Source organism: Nycticebus coucang, chromosome 15 (genome assembly GCF_027406575.1).
Source record: "Nycticebus coucang isolate mNycCou1 chromosome 15, mNycCou1.pri, whole genome shotgun sequence".
Lineage (NCBI taxonomy): Eukaryota > Metazoa > Chordata > Mammalia > Primates > Lorisidae > Nycticebus > Nycticebus coucang.
This window is the reverse complement of record NC_069794.1, coordinates 76742460-76768845: the sequence shown is the minus strand read 5'-3', so window position 1 is coordinate 76768845 and position 26386 is coordinate 76742460. Positions and strand designations below refer to the sequence as shown.

Genomic DNA, 26386 nt, shown 5'->3' with positions numbered 1-26386 from the left:
AACCTGCCACCTTAAACTGGACAGAACCTGCACAGACAACCTTTGGGAAGATCCTTACCCAATTCCCTCAGTACCTGTAAGAAGTGGCTGTAAGATTAGAAATTACATCTGATAAAATGATTGCCAAAAAAAACAAAAAAAAAGAAGAGTGATAGCTGAGTATTAAATTCATTATAATAAATGTGGGTGTTGGGGGTGCCTAATGCAGCCACACACAAACCCTTCTCTCCTCCACCGCCTCTCCTCCTAAGACAAAGACACAAAGGATCTGGCTAGTTTCCCCTCCCCAACTCCCCAAAGTTCAGGTCAACAGATCCTAACCTGACAGGCAACCAGTGAAAGGTGCCCACCTGCAGGGCCCCATATAAAAGTGGTCTCCACCCTCGCCCCCAGGCACAGACACCATTTTTGCACCACAAAGGTGGGACACCCTCCCTTTCAATAAACCTTTCAATAAACCTGCCTTGTCTCTGGGCACCACTGTTTACACCTTTCATTGGGAACTGAAGTTAGCAAACCGAAAAAAAACACAAACATTCACAGAGTAATGATGATGATATTACTAATGTAGCTTATAAACCAGTTGGTAGGAGAAGTGTAAGAGCATTAATTTCCTAAATCTTCATAATAGGGTGGTAATCAATACTATTAAAAATGAATTATATGCCCTAAATTGCTAATTATTTTTTCATAATGCTTTTCCTTTACTTTTAGGGATATCTTTTAGAAGTTAATATATCTTTTGGTGAAAGAAACATTTGTCTGAAGTTCAAGGGTTTCAAAATTTTACTGTCCTATTTCTCTTTTCAAATAAAATTAAATGCAAAACTTTTGTTTAAACTAGAATGCACAGGATGATCTCATTTATTTTAAAATTGTGAAAATATCTACACTTCTATGCAGAGAGATGTATGGAATTATACACTAATGCTAATGATGGGTATTTCTAGATAGAATTTTGGATTAGTTTTGGCTCTTAATTTTATAATTTGCTTTACTACTTAATTAAAAAATGTATAGGAATATGCATCTTTTACAGCTACTTTTAAAAAGTCATGGAATTATATTTAGTTCTACTCACCAATAGCTTTGGTATAATGTCTTGCTCCAAGAAGCAGTTCAGGGGCTCGGTACCAGAATGTTACAACCACTGGATCCAAATCTGCTAAAGGCTTCAAAGGTGAATTAAATAATCGGGCAAAGCCCATATCAGCTGTAAAACAGGAAAAAAAAAATCATGTTACGCAAATAGATTTTTACTAACACATCAAATTAGACTAATTTTAAAACTGTTTATTTAGTGAGATATGAAAAATCTATTAAATTCTAGGAAGAAAAACCCCAAAACATCTCACCCCTTTTGGAAGTCTAAATATAAAACAAGTTTGAGATTTCTGTTCTCTTCAAACTACTGTTACCCAGCTCTTCAACTGGGTAATACACAAGCTCTGCTGCCTGAAATCAAGGTCTGCTCTAGGCAGATTTCTTTCTCATTGCCAAACTACCACTGGGACAGGGTTGTTGACCTGCATTTCCATTCTTAGTACTGGTCACAAGCACTGAGAAACTCAAGTAAGGTTTTCCATTTACATCAACAAGCCTGTTCACTGATTAACTACACCAGTGAACACGACTATCTACCCCCTTCCCATTTATTTAGGTTGAATTTCACTAACTTAATTTTAAAGAATTATAGTATCATTTTAAGCTGCAAAAGACTTTAATTCAATCACCTCCTTCAGATGAGGAAACTACACTTCAAGAAGTTAAGTGATTTGACAAAGTTCATAAATTCATACCTCAGAGCTGGAACTGAGCTTAGATATAGTTCATAGAATTTAATACAATTTAACATGCAACGCAGTTATCCAGGCATGGCTGCTTATCCTGCCATACCATAATCTTAAAGGCAAAAACTGTGTCTCTTTCCTCTCTTTATCTCTAATAGTATCACGTACAAAGTTTTGCTGTACATGTCATTACACATAGCTTTTGCTGAATGACCACTATTAATACTACCTATTCAAAGATTTCAAAATTCATCCACCATTTCATAAGTTTAGTTCTATTCTCCTAACATACATTTTTAAAATAATGTATGCTCTATTTTAATCAACTTAATTAAGGAGGTAAAAATCGCCCAAATTTGACAAACAATTAAAACCACAAGTCAGATTACTAAATACTAGTTTACAAAAGTAAACTTACATGTGAATACTTTAAGACATACTATTGCTCAAACCTGACAATATCATATCATAGTATTCTTACATATGAATACTTTAAGACATACTATTGCTCAAACCTGAAAATATCATATACATTACGTAGACATGTAATTCCAAACTAGATTATTTTAATGTACTATATTAATATTCCCCAAATTATATAGTAGATGATACATTTGAAACTACTGCTTGGCTAAGTCTTTTCTATTTTGCATGCTTTGAACTTACATTTGAATTCGATGCTACCAAATTGGACAGGACATAGTCCTTTAAAAGCACATATAAAGACTTAGGCATTTACTTGATGACCATAGGATAAGGACTGACAGGACCCGGTTCTCAAGGGAAGCCAATGGCTAAGAGTATGCTGAGGTATATCAAATATTCTCACAACTAAACTTTGCAAAGTTTGTATTATAAAAGAGTATGTTAAGAGTCTAATCAGAAAAAGAAAGTGAGAGTTGAGTAATTTTTAAGGGGAAATAGGGAAGAAGGGCTAACAATACTTGTTTTTCTTTGTTGGTGAAGTGATACAAATCAGCTGATATTTCTAATTCATATTAATTTCAATCAGAAATTACTATTAATTACTATTAATTATTAATAGTATATACTATTATTAGTATATACTCTTATAGTCCTTTTGTTTTTAAATTAATGTGATTTAGTTATAACATTTCTTTTACACAGACACACAAAAAACAAACTAAACATATGTGACAAATACAACTTGGAAATGACAATGAAAAAAAATAACTAGCTACGTTAAACAAATTTAGTTCTCTCCTTACAGATTACCACACCAGAAATGGGTAAAATCTTGCTTTGATATATAGGGAAACAGAGCGAAACAGAGCTATAAGAAAACATGTCAAGGTACAGAACGCCCATTAATTTTTTTCCCCATCAGGCAAAGGCCTACTACAAGATAGTATTGTTAGAACTTAAGGTTCTATACCTACCCGGCCTAAAGGCTTTTCCTAGTTGGTGACTCCTAATCTAGATGAGGTCAGCAGAGGGTTATTTTCTCATGAATGTGGCTAAAGTGAATAGGATTGATGGCAGAATGATCAGCATGCTGTATGCCCTGTGACTAAAGGTGAGGCTGGCCTCTAATAGGGATAGAAGCCACTCACCTCTGTAGGCTATTTTTAATGAAGGCAGAGATTTCTAGGAAACCTGCACACCTTGTTTCCTAGAAGTGATACAACTTCAGTCTCTAAAGAGTGGAACACTTCTAGTTGGAACACTTCAGTCTCTAAAGAATGACACCTTTCAAGAGTGTGAAACATTTTTCACTTTTACGTGTACTCTTTAGAAATGGCTTCGATCATATGGAACCACATGAATATATGCATATTATTACAGCAAAAATTAGAAGTGATATAGCTGCCTATGAAAGTTAAAAGAGCACTGCACTGTGACTTATCAAAGATATAACATACCAATTTTTACTCTTCCTCGCTCAGGACCTTCACCCATAACTAAAATATTAGCAGGTTTCTGTGGAAACAAAATAGTGTTTTTTTTCAGTAGACAGTAGTGGTTTCTTTTAAATAGACAATTATGTCAATATAACATAAATCCATCTTTAAAAAAAATCTCATTTATGCAAAAATTAATACCAAATACAGGAAGTCACCAAAGAAACTGTATGTGTATATATGTAAAGCAGTATGCAAATTTCACAAAGGCCCAAACATGGGAGTGTTGTTCTCCTAAGAGAGCTAAGGCTTTTCTTGGCCCTCTTATCAGTCTATTCTTAACTACTGTGGAACATCTCAGATAGAGTTACAATGTTGTGGTTCCTTCACACTCTTTTAATTATATAAAATGTCTATGACTTTAAAAGAAAAACAAACCTGCAAAGACAATTTAATACAAAGTAGTAAATTAATTACAGGCAAGGAGTCACTGATGTCCTTTTTTGGAAACAGCAAGATATATGTCTATGTTTAAATAAACAAATTATTGAGAAATTTAATGAAGTCTTTAAAAAACAAATTAGTTTAGTAATAGGAATTTTTCACAACAGGTGCTATTTTGAGTTTTTCATTTGTAAGTGAAAAAGGAAGCTAAAATTTAAATGAGATTTTACAAAACAAGTATTTCAGTTTTAAATTTTCTAAAAGTGTATTGTATTAACTCATTTACAACTGTTATGGTGGAATCTACTAAACTATCCTGTATAGGTTGCCCCTTCCTCAAGAAGGGAGAGGAGAAGGAAGTGAAGGGTGAGGGTAGAGAAAAAAGAAAGATGAAACAAAGCAATAGGTTTTCTCCCCAGATCTTATTCACCTTGCTATCCTGCTAGCAACTTGATCTGACTTTAATTCCACCAGTCTGCTAAATAAAACTGAAACTAGATTAGCATCCTCTTCGAATATTGATCAAAGCAACCTTAAAATCAAATTAGAGATTTTAATGAAGGCTGTTTACAGTGGTAACGTTTCATAGGCTTCCCTAACAACAGTTAGTGATGGCCCCCTAGGACTGTTACTGCCAACATTTAATTTCTGGTATATTATTCTACCAAAAAGAAAAAAATTACTTTTTTATTCCCAGTGGAAAAAAAGTTATTGCTGAAATGGTAGGATATACATTTTAGAGGTTACCCTAAGTATAATCAGCAAGGTTGGGCTGCAGCAAAATTTAGTCTGCCTCTGAATAGTCTGGGGCTCCTTTTCTAACGTAACATTCTGGAAGCAATTTTATGTAGCAATTTTTGAAATTAATGTGTATTTCTTTAATAAAAATGATGATATAAACATTTAAGAAAAAAACTCTGATCCTCTACCATTACCACACAAACTCTGACCACTGGGATAAAAGGCTAAGTACCAAAAGTAAGCACAGCACTAATAATATTGCCCAAGAGCTAAGCACAGGTGTTGCTCAGGACAAATAAAATTGCTTCTGTGTACTGTTAATTAATCAACACTGGGTTATTCCTGTAGTTTCTTAGGGCTCAGCCTGCTTTAAAGTAAAGCCAGGCTTCTGAGACAGTGACATGCAGCAGGCAAACAGGGGCTTTTCAAACACAATCAGGTGGAGTTTCTGTTTGTATACTTGTTGAGACTTGCTCTGAAGGCCCAACTTGGGCTCAGAAAGGAACTTTGATGATTATATTAGAACTCTCTTCTCATGATTCTTAAGAGCAGGACTCTCTAAACACCTCTTGAATACATTCTGTACTCTTAAACCTCATTTTAAATCTCCTCTCAACAAATTTATCTTCTGTTCCATTGCCAGGGTTCTCTTTCTAAAAGAAAAATCTAATTATATCACTCCCCTGCTTAGAACCTTCCACAGTAACATGGACAATGATAAGAAGACTAGGTTAAACCAGAACACAAAAGGACATATAGATTGTGATTAGAATTAAGTTTTAAAAACCTCCTATAAATAAGTGACAGAAGAACAAAAATATAGAGTAATGAAGGTATAAATGAATCTTTTCAAACATTTCTTTGCATGTTTTTGCCCTGCTTTATGATGATTATTAATATATTATTTCAACTTTGATTGGCTCTTCCCCACCCCTAGATAAGACGTGGCGGGATGCAAAGCACCTGCAGGCTGGTGTCCACCACCTTCAGCCCTCCTTTCCTGCCCCACACTGTTGCTGCTGCCACATGAATCCTTTCAGCGTTCTTCACAAATGCGTCATTGCTATGCATTATTTCTGCCCCAAAGGACTTTTCCTCCATGCTAAATTTTCATTCTTTTCTCCCCCTTAATGATAGAAGGGGAGGAGGAATAGAAAACACTATTTAATACATGAAAACATTCTGAATATAAATGAACATAACCTACAAAGTTGTATTCAGTTAAATGTTTCACCACCAATCCCTCTTCTACCCCATCCCAAATCCCATTACCTTCTCCAGAGGTACAAAGTGATTAACTGGATTGTTGTGACTTATTTTTCTAGCACTGGAGTGTTCAATCCTAAAAGATTATGTCTGTATCTGCCAAAAGCACAATGTACACATGGACATATCTTTCCTCCTTCTATTTTAGATGAAGTAGAAAAGATATTTTGCTCTTTCTCTTTTGTTTCCTCCCTTTCAACACACTTTCTTACTCTTTTTAAATTTTCTAAAAATGTATTGTATTAACTCATTTACAACTGTTACGGTGGAATCTACTAAACTATCCTGTATCCTGTATAGGTTGCCCCTTCCTCAAGAAGGGAGAGGAGGAGGAAGTGAGGGGGGAGGGTAGAGAAAAAAGAAAGATGAAACAAAGCAATAGTTTTCTCCCCAGATCTTATTCACCTTGCTATCCTTGCATATTAGCAGCTGGGCCCAAATCTGTGAAGCCCAGGGATGGTGGGATTGGGCAGCTAGACACTGCCCAATCCTTCTCTTGCTTTTCATTTCAGGTTTCTTTTATTCTAGACTTATTGAACTGGGCAAGTTCCAAACCTGGGCTTGAGCACTGGTGGGGAATAAACAGTTTCTTTGTCAAAGTCTGGCCTATTGTGAAAGTTTGGGGCTAAAGCTCCAGTTAATAATTAAAAATTACTTTGTTAGGCAACTCACTGCTTATTGCATGATTGGAAGCAGATTTGGGGGCCAAAAGCCATTTTCCTGGCATCTCGTTTTTATTCCAATGCTATCTTACTTTTCATTTGGATTCAGTTTGAACATGACAATCATAAAGGAGAATAGTTTTAATGTTGTTTTAAGAACAATACTTTCGATGGTAACCTTCAACATACTTGGTAAACAAATCTAACTCTAAATTTCTTCTTTCTTTTGAATGTAATCTAATGGGAATCTGGAGAGAAAAATGCAAGAAAGGCCCTACTGGCCATGACCACTCTAGTCAGTGTTTCTGTTTTATTACTTATTCAGTATTAAGGAAGACTTCAAAAGACTTGATTAATAAATTTTAATACTTAATGCCACATGGAAACAATATTCTGTCTCAGAAACCTAACTTTTTGAAATAAATTTCTTTCCTTTCCTTTCTTTGATCAATGGCAGAATCTGGTAGCAGATTATTATTGTGTGATTAGTCATAACCATAAGTTGGTAAATAATTTCTAATCTTTTATATGTTATCAGACATAACTTTGAAAGAATATACAGAACTTTGCTGGTGACATTCTTATGAAGCATATGCATATTCTCCATTAAATTATACTTGCTGTCATGGAAATCAGACGTCCAACATGACTTTAAAAGTATTATGGCAACATCTTCGAGGATAGCTATCCTATATACAGGAATAGATTATAGAACATTTTTTAGTGCCTGCTGAACAATGATATAAACCAATGAGATGCTATCATGTGAAACAATGCCTTTCTCTTATGGTTTTATTTCTCCCAAGCTTTTCTTCTTGCTTCTGCTGCTGTGCTCTCAAAAAAGCTCATTTGTTATTTCCTAAAGCAGATGCTTATATTGCAAGGATAACCATTCTTGTAGAAGCTTTCTGATCTTCAGATTTGTCATGCTAGGGGACAGCATGATGATTTTGGCATATAGCAGTGTTGGCAATGGTTTCATTGTAGAAGCCAACCCATGTTCTATCTGGAGAAAGGCAAAGATGGGCTGATGAAGGACCAGCCAGCATTTATCACAGCTATCTGCCATAGGTGTGGAAGTGGCACATCTCTCAAGTTAACTGCAAGAACTTTAATCTAGAGGTGAAATGGGGGTCTTCATAGGTTCACTAATGTATTAAGGCAAATTGTAGACTTTGAGCCAATAGGAAAAGTTGATTCTTGATGATCTATGAAAATAAACAGTGATCCATTAGAAACCACTGCTTTTCTCCAAGATTTGTCCAGAATTAAACTTTCACAAACAATGCAAATAACACAGCTATTCAGAAAACTTTCTAGATACTGAATGATGATTTTGTTCCAGTTTGGTTGTGATTTATTTTGTACTACAATTAACACTGAAAGAACTGTATGACTTACTCTGACCCATATCGTATGTATCAGAAGTCCTATGTGATTCAAATGTAAGCAGCAAAGTCTGAAATGAACACATATTCAGTAATTAAAAAAAACTTTTAATGAAATCTTCTAAGGAGTTAAGTTATAGATAGGAATCTGGAAATCCAATGAGTACGGTCTGAAAGATAGCTTTATAATGCAGTTGTTCATGTTTTCTTCAAAGCGGTGAACTTTTTACCTCTAATACTAATGTTTACTTCTAAAATGGAGTTACTGCTAAAGTTCTCTTTAAGCTAAAAGAGAAGTTATCAACTCCTAGTAGAGTTGTTTCTCCCCTATCTTTTGTTTATTTTATGTTTTGTAAGACAGGTGTTGCTCTGTCTCCCAGGTTGGAGTGCACTGGTGTGATCACAGCTCACTGCAACCTTGAACTTCTGGGTTCCAGTGATCTTCCCTCAACTTCTCAAGTAGCGAGAACTATATGAGTGCCACCCCACCAACTAATTCTTTTATTTTTTGTAAAGGAAAGGGGTTCTTGTGATGTTACTCAGGCTGGTTTCAAACTCTTGGCCTCAAGTGATCCTCCCAAAGTGCTGGGATTACAGGCATAAACCAGAGTCCAGTTAGACTTTTGTATAAATTTGAAAAAAAGAATAGGAGAATTTAAAACCCATTCTGCTTCTGGATAAGAACAACAGAAATGTTACTTATAACACCTAATTTCTTCCTCTACAATAAACAGTTCAGGGCGGCGCCTGTGGCTCAGCGGGTAGGGCGCCGGTCCCATATGCCGGAGGTTGCGGGTTCAAACCCAGCCCCGGCCAAATTAAAAAAAAAAAAAAAAAAAAAAAAAAAACAGTTCAAGTACTACACATTCATTCCTGTATCTACAGAATTTAGAGGCACTGAGAGATAGAGATCAACAAAGACACAAACAATTCCTGCCTCCAAAGGTTACTCTATACTAAACACGTGAATATTCAGGAAAGGGAGAGTTTCACAGGTCTGACTGCCTCAAATGTGAGGGACACCACAGTGTGCCTCAAGAAATCACTGAGCTGGGCTGAAAGCTCTGTGGGAGGAGGAAGGGAGCACTCTAGTAGAGTGAGCCATACATCCCTAGACCACAGGGATGTTGACTAGTTTTTGACTTACCTAATAAGCTTCCTTTCAGGGAGAATAGAAATTAGGTTCTTTGACTGTCATCTTCAACGCAAATCAAGGTTATTTTGTGAAATAAGTATTAACTTCACAAGAGTAACAGTGCTAATTATTGATGACATTATCTTTTCATACTTCCTTTACCTTTTCCTCCAATCCATTCTATTAACTCTACTTTTGTTTTCAACTACTTCCTAGTAAGTAATACAAAGTTAAACTAAAATGGTCTTTCTTTCTTTCTTTTTTTTTTTTTTGTGGTTTTTGGCCAGGGCTGGATTTGAACCCACCACCTCTGGCATATGGGACCAGCGCCCTAGCCCTTTGAGCCACAGGCGCCGCCCTAAAATGGTCTTTCATCAGACTGTAAATATCTTATCAAAAGTATTTAAAATAGGGCGGCGCCTGTGGCTCAGTGAGTAGGGCACTGGCCCCACATACTGAGGGTGGTGGGTTCAAGCCCAGCCCCAGCCAAACTGCCACATGTAATTCCAGCTACTTGGGAGGCTGAGGCAAAAGAATCACCTAAGCCCAAGAGCTGGAGGTTGCTGTGAGCTGAGACGCTATGGTACTCTACCAAGAGCGACAAAATGAGACTCTGTCTCTAAAAAATAAAAAGTATTTAAAATAATAAACATGGTTCAGATTACTACGTTAAAATCAGTATCTTTAAAATCCATGGGTTTTCTGTTTTTAAATTACAAAATTCTTAAACTGTCTGTTTTAGGCAATTGAGGCATAGCACACTAGTTTAAGTGCTAAGAAATCAATATGGAAAATATAACTTCCTATTTTCACTGACACAAAGACCATTTAATTAACTGTTGCAGAGACTAGCATGGTAATATTCATATCCTTAACAATGAAGCAGGCGTGCATAGAACAGAAACTGCATGGCAATAAACATATACTTCTAAATTTCTAGGCACAGATAGCACTTATTTCTAATAAAGAATATGTGTGGGTGCATGTGTGTACATATTAATATACATGTGTACATTTTCATGTGGATGGAAACGTATTGTCTCAAGTCTAATTCGTTAATTGCATTTTATAAAGCAGTAAAGTTTTATAACACAGTTTAAACACATTCTAATGAAAAGTCAAATTGGAAAGAAGAGGAAAATGCAACCTGAAGACTAGAAAACTGAGTAACAGTAAGGAGACCAAAAGCAAATGCATCTTAAAGAAGAAGCACTAAGGGGCAGTGCTAGAGTATCAAAAATCTTTTAGCTTTCAAAGTAGTTCCTGTCTTCTTTCATTATTACTAATTTAACCCAATTTACAAAAAAAACAGAACATAACATATTCAAATTTGAAAAATACTGTAAATCTAAACATTATTCTAAACAATGAACATTTACAGATTTGGTAGTTAAGAGTAAATTATAATATTGTTTAGTGTTCTGTCTTCCCAATTATTATTTTCCTGAGTTTTCAAGAAATTTTTTTGTATTTTGTTTTCTAAATTTCAAAGGTAATACATGCTAAATGAATAAAACTTGTGAAATGAAGAAAAGTACAGTGAACTCAAATCATCTATAATCTCTAAATAAGCAATGACTATTGTAAGCATTTCAATCTATTTTTGTCTTTTTTCTTTCTTATAAAATTAAAAAGCACCAAACTAAATATATTTCTCACTTAGCATTATATCATGAAGATTTTTTAATCTGCTTTTCCCTTCCTTCCTTTTTTTTTTACTGTTTTTGAGACAGAGTTTTACTATGTCACCCTCGTTAGAGTGCTACGGCATCACAGCTCACAACAACCTCAAACTCTTGAGTTTAAACGATTGTCTTGCCTTAGCCTCCCAAGTAGCTGGGACTACAGGTGCCTGCCGTAATGCTTGCCTATTTTTTGTTGAGGTTGTCATCGTTGTTTAGCTGGCCCGGGCCAGGTTGGAATCTGCCAGCCTCAGTGTATGTGGCTGGCGCTGTAACTGTGCTATGTACACTGAGCCTTTTTTTTTTTTTTTTTGAGACAGAGTCTCACTTTGTCACCCTCGGTAGAGTGCCGTGGCATCAGAACTCACAGCAACCTCAAACTCTTGGGCTTAAGTGATTCTCTTGCCTCAGCCTCCCAAGTAGCTGGTATGTAAATTACTTTTCTGATATGAATTCACCATAACTTACTTAACTTATCTTCAATTAAACATTTAAGGTTATCCTACATGCTTTATAATAATAATAATAAAAGCCATGACAAACATTTCTGTGTATCTATGATATATTCCTAAAAAGTAAAATATCTGGGTAAAGACTATAAACATTTAAAAACATTTTGATATACATTAACAGATTTTGCTCTTGAAAGGCTGAAGTATTAGTTTTATAAATTTAGCATTATCTTTTATAAAAATAATACCATCATGTATGATAAAACAAAGCTGCAAAACTGAAAGCTCTGTATAATAGCAAATTAAATATTTTAATTTGTACATCTTTCATTGCTAATCATGTTATGATTTACTCTTTAGTTTCATTTTACTGAAGATACTTTTGTTATTAAGCCTACATAGTCAAATCGATTTTATAGATAGTGTATTCAACTATTTTTGCTATTTTTCTCACATATTGCTTTTCTCTTTCTACTAATTTTACATTTCATATCTAATAAGAGTATTTCAACTAGTGCTTTTATATTCACCCTATCCCACCTGTAGTGACAGTAGTCAATTCTTAGTCAGAAATTTACCTCCAGCTTTAGCTAGAATAAAAATGCTAATTTTTATATTCTATGATCCATGTGAGTATCAAAAAGTTTAAGATAAACAAGTAACAACAAACAAAATTTAATTACAGGCAAGAAAGTTTTTCTTCCTACTCACAATAAAGAGTGATATCTTCTTTATTGTGAAATAACATCTAGTTTATTATATAAGTTCTCATAATAATGAGAATCTAATCCTGAAATTTTTAATAGTTCTTGTAGTTTTTAAAAAATACACCTTTTCCTTCTAGAAAGGGTGTCCTTTTTGTAGGAAAGTTCATTTTTTCAAATACAATTAAGAAAATAAAATTAGCTACCCAGATTTAACTACATTTTTTCAGTCTATTTTCTTTCTTTTGGTGATGTATTTATTTACACAACATTTCATTCCTATTTTGTAGTTTGCTTTTATTAACAACATTCTTTAAACTTACCACAAAAATAATTTTAAATGACTACACAACAGTTTGTTTTCTTTCTTTCTTTCTCCCCCTTCCACTCTCTCTCTCTCTTTTTTTTTTTTTTGCCCAGGCCAAAGTGTCGTGGTGTGATCATACCTCACTTCAGCCTCAATCAAGCAATCCTGCTTCAGCTTCCTGAGTAGCTAGGACCACAGGCAAGTGCCACCAGGCCTGGCTATTTTTTGAAAACAATTTTGTAGAAACAGGGTCTTACTACATTGCCCAGGCTAGATTCAAACTCCTGGTCTCAAGTGGTCTTCCTTTCTCAGCTTTTAGAACTGAGCAACTGTTCAGTTGCTCATTAGCCCATTGATCTTTTCTATGTGACATAATTCACTCAACTATTCTCAGGTTTTTAGATGCCCAGATTTCTTTCAATTTGTAATTACTACCATTAATTCTATGATGGCCTTTATTCCATTTTTAATAACATCTGTAAGAGAATTTGCTAAAAGAGTGCTCGATCAAAAGGAATGAATTTTTTAAAAGTTCTAGGTAATTCCTACATTCTAAAAAGACTGTAATTTATATCACGGCAGTAGCATTCATTCATTCAAAACACTCAATGCAAATTATGTATCAGGCACTATCCTTGGTATACCATAGATAGTAACAAAATAGATATTCTTGTCACAAAGGGAAGGCAGACACTAGAAAAAAACAAAAACATAACAAAACAAACAAACCCCATAAAAAACAACAAATTGTGCTAAATACTAGGAAAGAAAAAAATTGAATTAGACAGAATAACAGGGGCACCACAGTAGACAGACTGGCGAGGGAAGGTCTCTTTGAAGTGACTTTTAAGTTAGGACCTAAAGGATAAGAATGAACTAGCCAGAGAAAAGGGTTACTTACTAAGAGGCAGTGGGCAGGAAAATTTAGATAGAGGGAAAAACAAGAACATCTGAAGTGAGAAATAGCTTGGTTTATTCTAGAAGGCATTTGTGGGTATTGCATAATTCACAGACTATACTGATAGGAAATGTGGTTGCAAAGACAAGTGTGTGTCAGCTACTGCTGGGTCTAATTTGCAAATAAAATGTTATTTTTATGTGTAACATGAAATTTCGCTGAAGAGTTTCAAGCAGAGGAGTGTCAGTTTGACAAAAGCAACATGAATGTCAGTTACAAGACTAGTCCTCTGCACAGTTAAATTTAATCCTCATGATGACTCCAAGAGGTATATTAACCCAGTTTACAGATGAAATGACCAAAGCCAGAAAGGCTACAGTGGAACTGAGTTAGTTCATGAAAGCCATTCATATAGCCTCTGCAGTAGTGGGGTATTCAAACAGACTGCTAGGTTCTAGAATCCATCCTCTTAACTACTGCATTACACCTGTCACTGCATAGTCAACAACCAAGGACTACTATCTTATAGGAAAAATGGTAACTCCTAAATATCAATCCATAGCTTTGCTAGGGAAATCAAACTTTTAAAAATACATGTTTATATATACAAACTATGTATGTATCCATAGTGAATTAACTGCTTATATCAAAAGCCTGACCTGTGAGTATTAGTCTGGGTGTTTTTATTAACTTATATGATCTGTTATTATTTCTTTTTCTATTGTGTTCTAAAAGTTTGTGTTTTGTAATGTTTCTTTCAAACAATTTGTTTGAAGCTATTTGTACAATTTCAAGAAATTCTAATATTGGGATGTGTCTTTCAATTTGAAATGTATACATTTAACTGAAAAGTATCTTTTGTAATTTCAAACTTTGAATGAAATGGCACATTTTCAATTGATGATGTCTAACAGTCAAGAAAATATAACTGTCTTTACTTCCAGTTTTTTTGTGTGTCCTGAGATACTAATGTAGACTTTGTACCTTTGTCAATACTTAACATGTATATCTCTATTGTCTGGTAAACATAGAGCTATTCCAGTCACAATTTTCTTCAGTGGAAGTTTACTTGAAATATACCCTTCTAGATAACCCTAAAAGCCAAGTGATTCTATTACACCACATTCCTTTACTCTGTAAGTTTTTGCTCAGCTCCTTCTTTTTTTAACTTTTTTTTTTTTTAATAAAGGGACAGGGTCTCATTCTGTCATCCAGGCTGGAATGCAGTGACATAATCATAGCTCACTGTAGCTTTGAACTCGTTGGCTCAAGCAAAGTGACACTCCTGCCTCCTCCTCCTAAGTAGTTAGGATTACAGGTGCTGCAACTGTGCCTGGCTAACTTTTAAAATTTTTTGTAGAGACAAGGTCTGCTATGTTGCCCAAGCTGGTTTTGAACTCTGGCTTCAAGTGACTCCCCTGTCGTGGCCTCCCAAATGCTGGGATTGCAGGCATGAGCCACCTATGCCTGGCTGGCTTATTCTTTATTTACAAAAGTTTCTCCTAATCTGATAAAGAAATGTCAAGGTACATAAATTTCTATCTCTTTTTGTGTAATTGCCAAACTTAAACAGTTCTTTGATATATTTACACTACTTTAATCCTTTTGATGTCATGTGTTACAATCTTTTTTTCTTTTTTTGAAACCGTCGCACTCGTTGCCCTGGGTTGAGTGCCTTGGTGTCATAGTAGCTTATAGAAACTATGCATCAGCCTCCTGAGTAGCTGGGACTACAGGCATGCACCACTATGCCTGGCTAATTTTTGTATTTTTAGTAGAGATGGGGGTCGCACGCTTGCTCAGCTGGTCTTGAACTCCTGAGCTCAAGCAATCCACCTGCCTCTGCCTCCCATAATGCTAGGATTATAGGCGTGAGCCACCACACCCAGCCTGTTTCAATTTTTGCAGTAAAATATACTTTATGTAGTATCTGATACTACGGTAGTAACTTCCTTTTCTGTACTCCAACAGACACAGGAGACTTTAGACCAACAGTTTTCCACCTCTGTTCTCACCCTAAATATTTGAGGAATATGATAAACTTTTTCAGAAGATGAGGAAATATAGTTAAGCGGTTAACAGAATGAGGCTGAAAAAAACAGAGATGCCATCAGCTACTAGTTATGTAATCTGAACTTCCATTTCTTCATCTATAAAGTATAGATTAAAAATAACAATCTAGAGTTGTTGCATAGATTAAAAGTGACTAATGCACAAAAAGGCCTGATATATAAAAAGTCCTAGCTGTATCAGATAATCAAAATGGCAGCTAATACTTACAGGTGTCCTCAAACTTTTTAAACAGGGGGCCAATTCACTGTCCCTCAGACCGTTGAAAGGCCGGACTATAGTTTAAAAAAAAAAAAAAAACTATGAACAAATTCCTATGCACACTGCACATATCTTATTTTGAAGTAAAAAAACAAAACGGGAACAAATACAATCACACTGCCCCATGTGGCCCACAGGCGGCAGTTTGAGGACCCCTGCACAATGATTCCCTATTACAGTGGTTCTTAAGTAAAAATATCTGGGGGTGGGAAGCCTCACATGGGACCCAGGCAGGACTGGATGATGAATTTGCTATACTACTCTATGAGATACTCCTAATTGCTTTTGATCACATTTTAGTTTTTCATCTATTTATACCTTTTACAGATTAAAATATTGCTTGTTAAACTCAGCAGTTTTTAAAAAATTAAAGTAACAAAAATACACATGCTTGTAGATAAGACTAAATAATAAAGAAAAATATACAAGTGAAATTCACCTGGAGTTTTGCTTCAGAGTTAAATCATTATAAACATTTTGTTGAACAGTTTCAAATTTCTCTACATCTTAATTATTTACATTTAATATCTAACAAAAGTTCTTGATTCCTGCTTTCATTATTAATAAACTTATTAATAAACAAATTTATGTAAACTGGTTTAATAGTTGGATAGCATTATTGCATTTACCCTGTTTTATTTAACCAATCCCCTATCATGAATAATTTATTTGTGAACTAAAACTGTTCAAGAACATTGTTAAACACTACTGGTGATGGAATGTTAGATTAATAAAGGCTACTGATCAGGGATATGAGTTGGGACATGGGATGGGGATGCACATTTTTCAAGGTTGGAAGTTTCCTTCTTTTCTCATTTTATTAAAAGTTTCAGCCAGAAATAAACATTAAAATTTGCCAAATATTGAAGTGTTACATTTATAACTTTTGAGTAAATGAAATCGAAACACTTGAAATACAAGTGTTACATTTATAACTTTTGAGATAACCATAATGTTATAGTCTCAGCACTATTAATAAGGTGAATTTTGTTAATAGGTTTCCAAAAACAAAATCATTCGCAGTCTTAAAATGTACCTCCCTTACTTATAGCACAGAATTCTATAAAGTGCATCAGGATCCTATGTGCTAATATTTTATTTAAAATATACATGTAAATATTTACATGTGATACTGGTCTAGGGCTGTAGGCATTATTTTTATCACATTCTGTGTCAGTGCTGTGCTTTCTCCTTACCAAGTTACTAAGAAAATGTTCTTTCTCTTGCAGTAGTCTGTAATTGTTTATATACTGTAAGATTACCTTTTGATTGTGGGTTTGAAGGAATTGTGAAACCATTTGTACTTCTGACATTTTTTAGTGGTACTCCTGTGACAAATGCCTTTATTTTTTTCAGTTACTGATCTACTTAGTTCTTCTACTTCTTTACCTAGAAGCAGTCATGGTAATTTGTATTTTATTATAAAATGCTTATTTAGTCCAGAGTTTGAAGGATACCTAAATAATAATCACTAAAGAAAGTGAAATGGTAGTCAAAGATCATCTTCACTTCGCTGCACCAGAATTAAACAGTTATACAGATGACTTTTATTAATCTTTTGAAGAATAATTCCTATGTTATACAAACTATTCCAGAGACTAATTTTATGAGGCTAATGTAATCATAACAAATAGTACAAAAGCCATATATAAACAGAAGATTATTGATCAATTTCACTTGTGAAGACAGACGAAATAGCAAAGGAATCCAGTAATGAATAAAAAAAAAATGACTAAGTGTTGGTGCCACTAATGTAAGGAGAATTCACCATTAAAAATAAAAGAAAACCTTATAGGAGACAAGATGGCTGTCTGAAGCCAGCTTTCCACAGAGGCTCCCGTCCAGAAGGAGAGTTAAAGGACAGAAATGTAGCAAATAACCTGGTGAATTAGAGCTGCACCAAGAGAGAAGGTTGAAGAATGCACATCAACCCCACTGAGGTGAGATGTGACCCCAAGGATACAAACAAAAGGTAAAAAGTCCATCACCAAGTAGACGGGAGTCCCCTCCCCCACGAGAATGGCTTGGAGTGCCCCACAAACAAACGAGCAGAATTCAAAGGTCCTCCCACTACACTCCAGGGGAGAGACCCTCTAAAATCTGGATCTACATCCCCTACTAGGGTGCCACGGCATTCTCCTGACAGGCATAAAACTGTATAAAACAGTATATATTCTCTACCTGCAATTCTGAGCTCCCAGCATACCCCTTGACTCTCACTCTGAGGTCTGGAGGCCTATCCCTCAGGAGTCCAGATTCTTGGGTGATTTCTCGAAGGGTGTGGACAGGGCCTGGACTACAGCTGGTCAGTGCTGATTCTGCGGCATGGGAGTGAGGAGAGGATGGTCGGTTGAGAGGGAACCATGCCGTTGGGGCGGTGCCCCGAGGAGCAGAGCAGCATTTTTGGCAACAATAGGGCTTACCCCGGATATTCCGAAGCTACACCCCCTGTCTCTCTGGGCAACCAGAGGAGGCTGTGAATCTTCTCAGGTGGCAAGCACCGCAGAACAGATTTGGGACAGAAATGCAGGCCCTGTGAGTAAAGGGTTTGCCTGAGGCGGTACCAGCCAGGGTGGAACATGGGGACTAGAAAACTCACACCAGGGCCGGTTGACTCCCAGGGCAGGGCCTAACATGCACCAGGCCCTCAGGGGATCATCAGCCTATAGATAAAAGAAGGCAGGAAGCAAGAACTGACAGTTAACCGTGCTGTGAATACAAACCTGCTGGAGGAAAAACAGGGCCTGAGCCCCAGATTCCGGGAACTCAAAACAGCTTCTCTTCTGCAGGGGAATTTAGCAGGGACAGAAACAAATTCCCAAAAAGCTGTTCTGTTCTGTCAGTAACATCAATCAGGGGTGGGGCTGGAACTGAGTGAACACCCCCCATCCCCTATCAGTGCCCAAGGTTGTCAGGCCTCACCTCTCCCGGCTGGATAGAGGCAAAGAGCAGCGGCCTAGCTGAGCATATATAGATTTCCTTGTGATTTAGGCAGGTGCAAACCCCTGGAGTACCTGCTCACTGGAGGCATCTGGGTCACAGCCCAGCGGGGCTATCAGTGACTGAGTGTGACAGAGATGCAAGGTAGGGAAGGAAGCAGCAACCTTCCCAGACTAATCTATCAGCTGGGTGGGTCCTCCTGACTTCACGGAGCACCAGAGCAAGTCATTTTTGAGTTGTCAGCAGAACCCTGCGATCCAGTTGCCAGAGATATTTGAAGCTCTCCCAACTGAGACAGGTGCTGACTGAGACTACTGATTTGGACCTTTTGAACTGAGTCAATCGCCTGAGGACTATCCAAGTGGTGCCCTGGGTGTGTGGTTGTAGGAAGGTTTGATTTTCCTTTTCCAATTGTTGCCTGTAGGGGTGGGGTGACTTAATTGCTGGTATTTCTCCACAGCCGAGACTTCAACCCAGAGTAACTGTTTCACTAGGGTCAGACAGAGAACAGCTGAAAACAAGACAGAACCACTTAGCCCCACCATACAAAACAGGTCCCCAGTTTCTCAGGCCATAGCACTGTACGGGTCCTCGACAAAGCTCCAGGGGAAAAGTCGAACGGTGTAAAATAATCGTGGGGCAGAATCAGCGAAAAAGTCTGGTAACATGAATAACCAGAATAGATAATCCCCACCAAGGAAGGATATGGCAGATGTAACTAAAGATCCCATTCAGAAAAAGCTGGCTAAGACGTCAGAAATCGAATTCAGAATTTGGATTGCAAACAAGATTAACAGAATGGAGGAAAATTTGGAATTAGAAATTCAAAAGTTGTCTCAAGAATTTAATGAATTTAAAGACAAAACCACCAAAGATTTTGACACACTGAAGCAAGAATTTGCAGCCCTCAAAGATCTGAAAAGTATAGTAGAATCCCCCAGTAACAGAGTGGAGTGAGCAGAAGAAAGGATTTCTGAGATTGAAGACAAAGCTTTTGAACGCTCCTAAACTCTCAAACAGGAAGAGAAATGGAGAGCAAAAACTGATCATTCTCTCAGAGAGCTCTAGGATAATTCGAAGAAGGCTAATGTCAGCCTCATTGGAATCCCTGAAAGTGATAAAGTGACCTCGCAAGGCACAGAGACCCTTCTCTATGAAATTATGAAAGAGAATTTTCCAGACATTCCAAGAGATTCTGAAATTCAGATAGCAGACAGTTTCAGAACCCCAGCATGACTCAATCCAAATAAGACACCCCCCCAGGCATGTCATAATTAACTTCACTAAAGTTAATATGAAGGAGAAAATTCTGAAAGCAGCCAGATGTAAGAAATCTATTACCTACAAAGGGAAGAATATTAGAATGACTGCAGATCTCTCTGCTGAACTTTTCAGCCAGAAGAGGGTGGTCATCGACTTTTAATCTCCTAAAACAAAATAACTTTCAACCCCAGATCCTGTATCCAGCTAAACTGAGTTTCATTTCTGATAGAGAAATTAAATACTTTAATGACATTCATATTTTGAAGAAATTTGCCATAACCAAACCAACACTTCAGGATATTCTCAGACGTATCCTGCATAATGACCAGCCCAATCCTCTACCACAAAAGTGAATTCACTCAACAAATTTTTGATCAAACTCCAACTTCCACAGTGGTGAAAATATTAAAAATGTCCACTGGACTGTCAAAAAACTCGATATCCAATTTTACCAGACTTATCAATATTCTCCATTAATATAAACGGCTTAAACTGTCCTCTAAAGAGGCACATGTTAGCTGACTGGTTACAATAACTCAGGCCAGATATTTGCTGCACTCAAGAGTCACGTCATACCTTAAAAGATAAATATAGACTTAGGGTGAAAGGATGGTCATCCACATTTCAGGCAAATGGTAATCAGAAAAAAGCAGGTGTTGCAATTCTATTTGCAGACACAATAGGCTTTAAACCAACAAAAGTAAGGAAGGGTAAGAATGGTCACTTCATATTTGTTAAGGGTAATACTCAATATGATGAGATTTCAATTATTAATATTTATGAACCCAACCAGAATGCACCTCAATTTATAAGAGAAACTCTAACAGACATGAGCAACTTCATTTCCTCCAGCTCCATAATAGTCGGAGATTTCAACACCCCTTTGGCAGTGTTGGATAGATCCTCCAATACAAAGCTGAGCAAAGAAATTTTAGATTTAAACCTAACCATCCAACATTTGGATTTAGCAGACATCTGCAGAATATTTCATCCTCCCCAAAACTGAATACACATACTTCTCATCTGCTGACGGAACATACTCCAAAATCGAGTATATCTTAGGTCACAAGTCTAATCTCAGTAAACTTAAAGGAATAGAAATTATTCCTTGCATATTCTTGGACCACCATGGAATAAAAGTTGAACTCAGTAACAATAGGAATCTGAATACTCACACAAAAACATGGAAGTTAAATAACCTTATGCTGAATGACAGCTGGGTGAGAGATGAGATTAAGACGGAAATTGCCAAATTTTTGGAACAAAATGACAATGAAGACACGAATTATCAGAACCTCTGGGATATCATAAGGGCAGTACTAAGAGGGAAATTTATACCACTGCAAACCTTCCTGAAGACAATGAAAGAGAGGAAGTTAACAACTTAATGGGACATCTCAAGCAAATGGAAAAGGAAGAATATTCAAAGCCCAAACCCAGTAGAAGAAAAGAAATAACAAAAATTAGAGCAGAATTATATGAAATAGAAAACAAAAGAATTATACAACACATCAATAAATCAAAAAGTTCTTTTTTTGAAAAGGTCAATAATATAGATAAACATCTGGCTAACCTAACCAGGAAAAAAAGAGTAAAATCTCTAATCTCATCAATCAGAATTGACAAAGATGAAATAACAACAGACTCCTCAGAAATTCAAAAAATCCTTAATGAATATTGTAAGAAACTTCATTCTCAGAAATATGAAAACCCGAAGGAAATTGACCAATACTTGGAAGCAAGTCACCTTCCAAGACTTAGCCAGAATCAAGTGGAAATGTTGAACAAGCCAATATCAAGTTCTGAAATAGCATCAACCATGCAAAATATCCCTAAGAAGAAAAGCCTGGGACCAGATGGCTTCACGTCAGAATTCTACCAAACCTTTAAAGAGGAACTAGTACCTATATTACTCAACCTGTTCCAAAATGTAGAAAAAGAAGGAAGACTGCCCAACATGTTCTATGAAGGAAATATCATCCTGATCCTCAAACCAGGAAAAGACCCAAAAAGAAAAGAAAATTATAGACCAATATCACTAATGAATATAGATGCAAAAATATTCAACAAGATCCTAACAAACAGAATCCAGCAACACATCAAACAAATTATACATCATGACCAAGTCGGTCTTATTCCAGGGTCTCAAGGCTGGTTCAATATTCGTATACCTATAAGTATAATTCAGCACACAAACAAATAAAAAAACAAAGACCATATGATTCTCTCAATTGATGCAGAAAAAGCTTTTGATAATATCCAGCATTCCTTCATGATCAGAACACTTAAGAAAATTAGTATAGAAGGGACACTTCTTAAACTAATAGAGGTCATCTTTAGCAAACCCACAGCTAATATATTGAATGGAGTTAAACTGAAATCATTTCCACTGAGATCAGGAACCACTGCTCTTTAACATTGTAATGGAAGTTTTGGCCATTGCAATTAGAGAAGAAAAGGCGATCAAGGGTATCCATAGAGGGTCAGAAGAGATCAAACTTTCGCTCTTTGCAGATGATATGATTGTATTACCTGGAAAACACTAGGGATTCTACCACAAAACTCTTAGAAGTGATCAAGGAATATAGCAGTGTCTCAGGTTACAAAATCACCATTCATAAATCGGTAGCTTTTACATATACCAACAATAGTCAAGCTGAAAAAATAGTCAAAACCTCCATTCCATTCACAGTAGTGCCAAAGAAGATGAAATATTTGGGAATTTATCTAACAAAGGACGTGAAAGATCTCTATAAAGAGAACTATGAAACTCTAAGAAAAGAAATAGCTGAAAATGTTAACAAATGGAAAAACATACCATGCTCATGGCTGGGAAGACTCAACATTGTTAAAATGTCCATACTACCAAAAGCAATATTCAATTTTAATGCAATCCCTATTGAAGCTCCACTGTCATACTTTAAAGATCTTGAAAAAACAATACTTCGTTTTATATGGAATCAGAAAAAACTTTGAATAGCCAACATATTACTCAGAAATAAAAACAAAGCAGTAGGAATCATGCTACTGGACCTCAGACTATACTATAAATCGATAGTGATCAAAACAGCATGGTACTGGCACAAAATCAGAGAGGTAGATGTATGGAACAGAATAGAGAACCAAGAGATCAACCCAGATACTTACCATTATTTGATCTTTGAGAAGCCAATTAAAAACATTCAGTGGGGAAAAGATTCCCTATTTTACAAATGGTGCTGGGTAACTGGCTGGCAATCTGTAAAAGACTGAAACTGGACCCACACTTTTTACCATTAAGTAAGATAGACTCTCACTGGATTAAAGATTTAAACTTAAGACATGAGACTAAAAAAATACTAGAAGAGAGTGCAGGGAAAACCCTTGTAGAAATCAGCCTGGGCGAGTATTTTATGAGGAGGACCCCCCAGGCAATTGAAGCAGCTTCAAAAATACACTACTGGGACCTGATCAAACTAAAAAGCTTCTGCACAGCCAGGAACACAGTAAGTAAAGCAAGCAAACAGCCCTCAGAATGGGAGAAGATATTTGCAGGTTATGTCTCCAACAAAGGTTTAATAGCCAGAATCCACAGAGAACTCAAACGTATAAGCAAGAAAAGAACAAGTGATCTCATTGCAGGCTGGGCAAGGGATTTGAAGAGAAACTTCTCTGAAGAAGACAGGCGCACAGCCTTCAGATATATGAAAAAAATGCTCATCATCCTTAATCATCAGAGAAATGCAAATCAAAACTACTTTGAGATATCATCTAACTCCAGTAAGATTAGCCCATATCACAAAATCCCAAGACCAGAGATGTTGGCATGGATGTGGAGAAAAGGGAACACTTCTACACTGCTGGTGGGAATGCAAATTAATACATTCCTTTTGGAAAGATGCTTGGAGAACACTTAGAGATCTAAAAATAGATCTGCCATTCAATCCTGTAATTCCTCTACTAGGCATATACCCAGAAGACCAAAAATCACATCATAATAAAGATATTTGTACCAGAATGTTTATTGCAGCCCAATTCATAATTGCTAAGTCATGGAAGAAGCCCAAGTGCCCATCGATCCACGAATGGATTAATAAATTGTGGTATATGTACACCATGGAATATTATGCAGCCTTAAAGAAAGATGGAGAGTTTACCTCTTTCATGTTTACATGGATGGAGCTGGAACATATTCTTCTTAGTAAAGTATCTCAAGAATGGAAGAAAAAGTATCCAATGTACTCAGCCCTACTATGAAACTAATTTATGGCTTTCATATGAAAGGTATAACCCAGTTATAACCTAAGAATATGGGGAAGGGAAAGAGGGAGGGGAGGGAAGTGGGAGGATGGGCAGAGGGAGGGCGATTGGTGGGATTACAACTGCGGTGCATCTTAGAAGGGTACATGTGAAACTTAGTAAATGTAGAATATAAATGTTTTAACACAAGAAGTAAGAAAATACCAGGAAGCCTTTGTTAACCATTGTAATGAAAATGTGTCACATGGTCTATAAAACCCATATATGGTGCCCGATGATTGCATTAATGTACATGACTATGATTTAATAAAAAATAAAAAAATAAAACCGTATAAATGTAATTTATGATATTAACAGATTAAATGAAATAACCATATGATCCCCTCCAAATGTGCAGAAAAAGCATTTAATAAAATCTATTCTTGAGTTAAAAACAAACAACTTAAATAGGCATAGAACAGAACATAGTATTTAACCTGACCTTTAACCAAAACGCAAGAGCAGACATCATATCTAATAGTGAAATTAAAGACAGAAGTAACAACCACTTCTATCATGTTATTGTACTAAATGAGTAAGTCTTAGCCATTACTCTATAATACAAAAAAAAATGTATTTCATGTATTGTAATTTTCACTTTCCTTTCTAAATTTTACTGTTTCTGAAAATGAGATTATCTTACAATCTCTATGGTGTGATTGTGAATTGGTAGTAGGTTTTCTTTCTTAGTGATACATAAAATAAAGGTAGAGCTTTCATCGTAGTGAAAAGATATCACACCATACAATGTAATTAGGGAAGATTTTGAATATATCAGTCTTCTAGTTGGGAAGCTACTGAGGAATTTTAGATAGGGGAATGATAATATGATGTGACTTGTTTTTTTTAGAAAGACCATTCTGATTGTGGATATTAGATCAAACGAGAACAAGTGGACAAGTGAGGAAGATCACTGGGAAGTTTTTGCAGTGATCCAGGTGGGCTGGATTAAAGTAGTTCTAATAGAAATGATTAGCAGTGAGGCTGTGAGGCAATTAATACCGTCTAATAAATTCGAGTGTGTAAAATGTGGAGTCAGGTTATTGTAGGGTAAATAAATAGGGAGTAATGAAGTGAACAAGGTGAGTCTATGCCACCTAGCAATCCCAATGCCCATCTGGTAAATCCAAATCCATGTGCTGGCAGAAGGGAATTCTGGAGTCTCTTTGTGAGTTGGCAACTGATTTACTGGATTGATCCAGGGATACTGGGCTAGAAGATTTCCAATATTTGCCTTTCCCTCCATGGTTTACTCTTTGAACCCTCTTTTTCCATTAGGAAATAAGCACCCCAGTTTACTCTTTTTTGGAGAAATTACACAGGACATGTGATTAAAACTGTCGACCTACCATATTCATATAAACGGAGGTCTTATTGTAGCTGGATCTGAGATACATTTTTTTTTTTTTGGAGTCAGAGCTCACTCTGTTGCCCTGGATGGAGGGCAGTGGCATCATCATAGCTCACTATAACCTTACACTCCTGGGCTCAAGTGGTCCTCCTCCCTCAGCTTCCTAATCAGCTGAGACTACAGGTGCATACCACAATGGCTGGTTAATTTTTCTATTTTTAGTAGAGATGGGGGTCTCCAAATCCTGAACTCAAGCAATCCTCCCTCCTCAGCAGCCCTGAGTGCTAGGTATGTTTTGATGGTAGAGCTGACAAGAGTCCATTTATACATTCAATAATGTATTTGTGTGTATCTAATAGGCACCATGGGATATTCTGGATAGTAATGTTACAGCAGCAAAAAATGAAAATGGATAGTTCCTGTCCCTAAGGTGGTTGTACTTCCGGGGCAACTTGATGACAGACTGAAAGAGAAATGTACTTACTGAACATTTATTACGTGCCATGGTCTTAATGTTTCATATGAATTTCCACCAAAGGACAAAAACAAAGGTCTGGCCCCATTTTATAAATGAGAAAAATAACACAGAGAGAGGTTAACCCTTCCCAAGGTTATATAATTGAATCAAAACTCAAAAAAACCTCAGGCCCAGGTGCCTTGACTCTTCAGCCTCTGATGACAGAAATCAATTACTCAGGGATAGACAATCTAAGATTCTCTACTGCACCCTATTATACGCAACTCTTTCTTATTTTTATTCTTAATTTCTCCTTTGTTACTCTTTTTTTATTATTTTTGAGACAAAGCATTGGTCTGTTGCCTGGGCTAGGGTGAGGTGGTATCATCATAGTTCAATGCAACCTCAAACTCATGGCCTTAAGCAATCCTCCTG

At 36.3% G+C, this 26386-nt stretch overlaps 1 protein-coding gene across 10 annotated transcripts in view; it reads right to left on the bottom strand.

The window, feature by feature from the left end:
- The window catches only part of CDK8 (cyclin dependent kinase 8), a 161087-nt gene that overhangs the window by 19745 nt on the left and 114956 nt on the right, over positions 1-26386 (bottom strand). For 6 of the 10 annotated variants that reach the window (XM_053563206.1, XM_053563207.1, XM_053563208.1 and 3 more), the window contains 2 exons: positions 3674-3731; positions 1082-1213 (listed from right to left, as the gene is read on the bottom strand). In XM_053563206.1, the coding sequence (XP_053419181.1) occupies positions 1082-1213; positions 3674-3731 (190 nt within the window). Of the gene's footprint in view, positions 1-1081; positions 1214-1355; positions 1434-3673; positions 3732-5800; positions 5822-8166; positions 8186-26386 lie in introns of those variants that run through there. The other 4 variants (XM_053563213.1, XM_053563212.1, XM_053563214.1 and 1 more) reach the window with 4 other exon arrangements.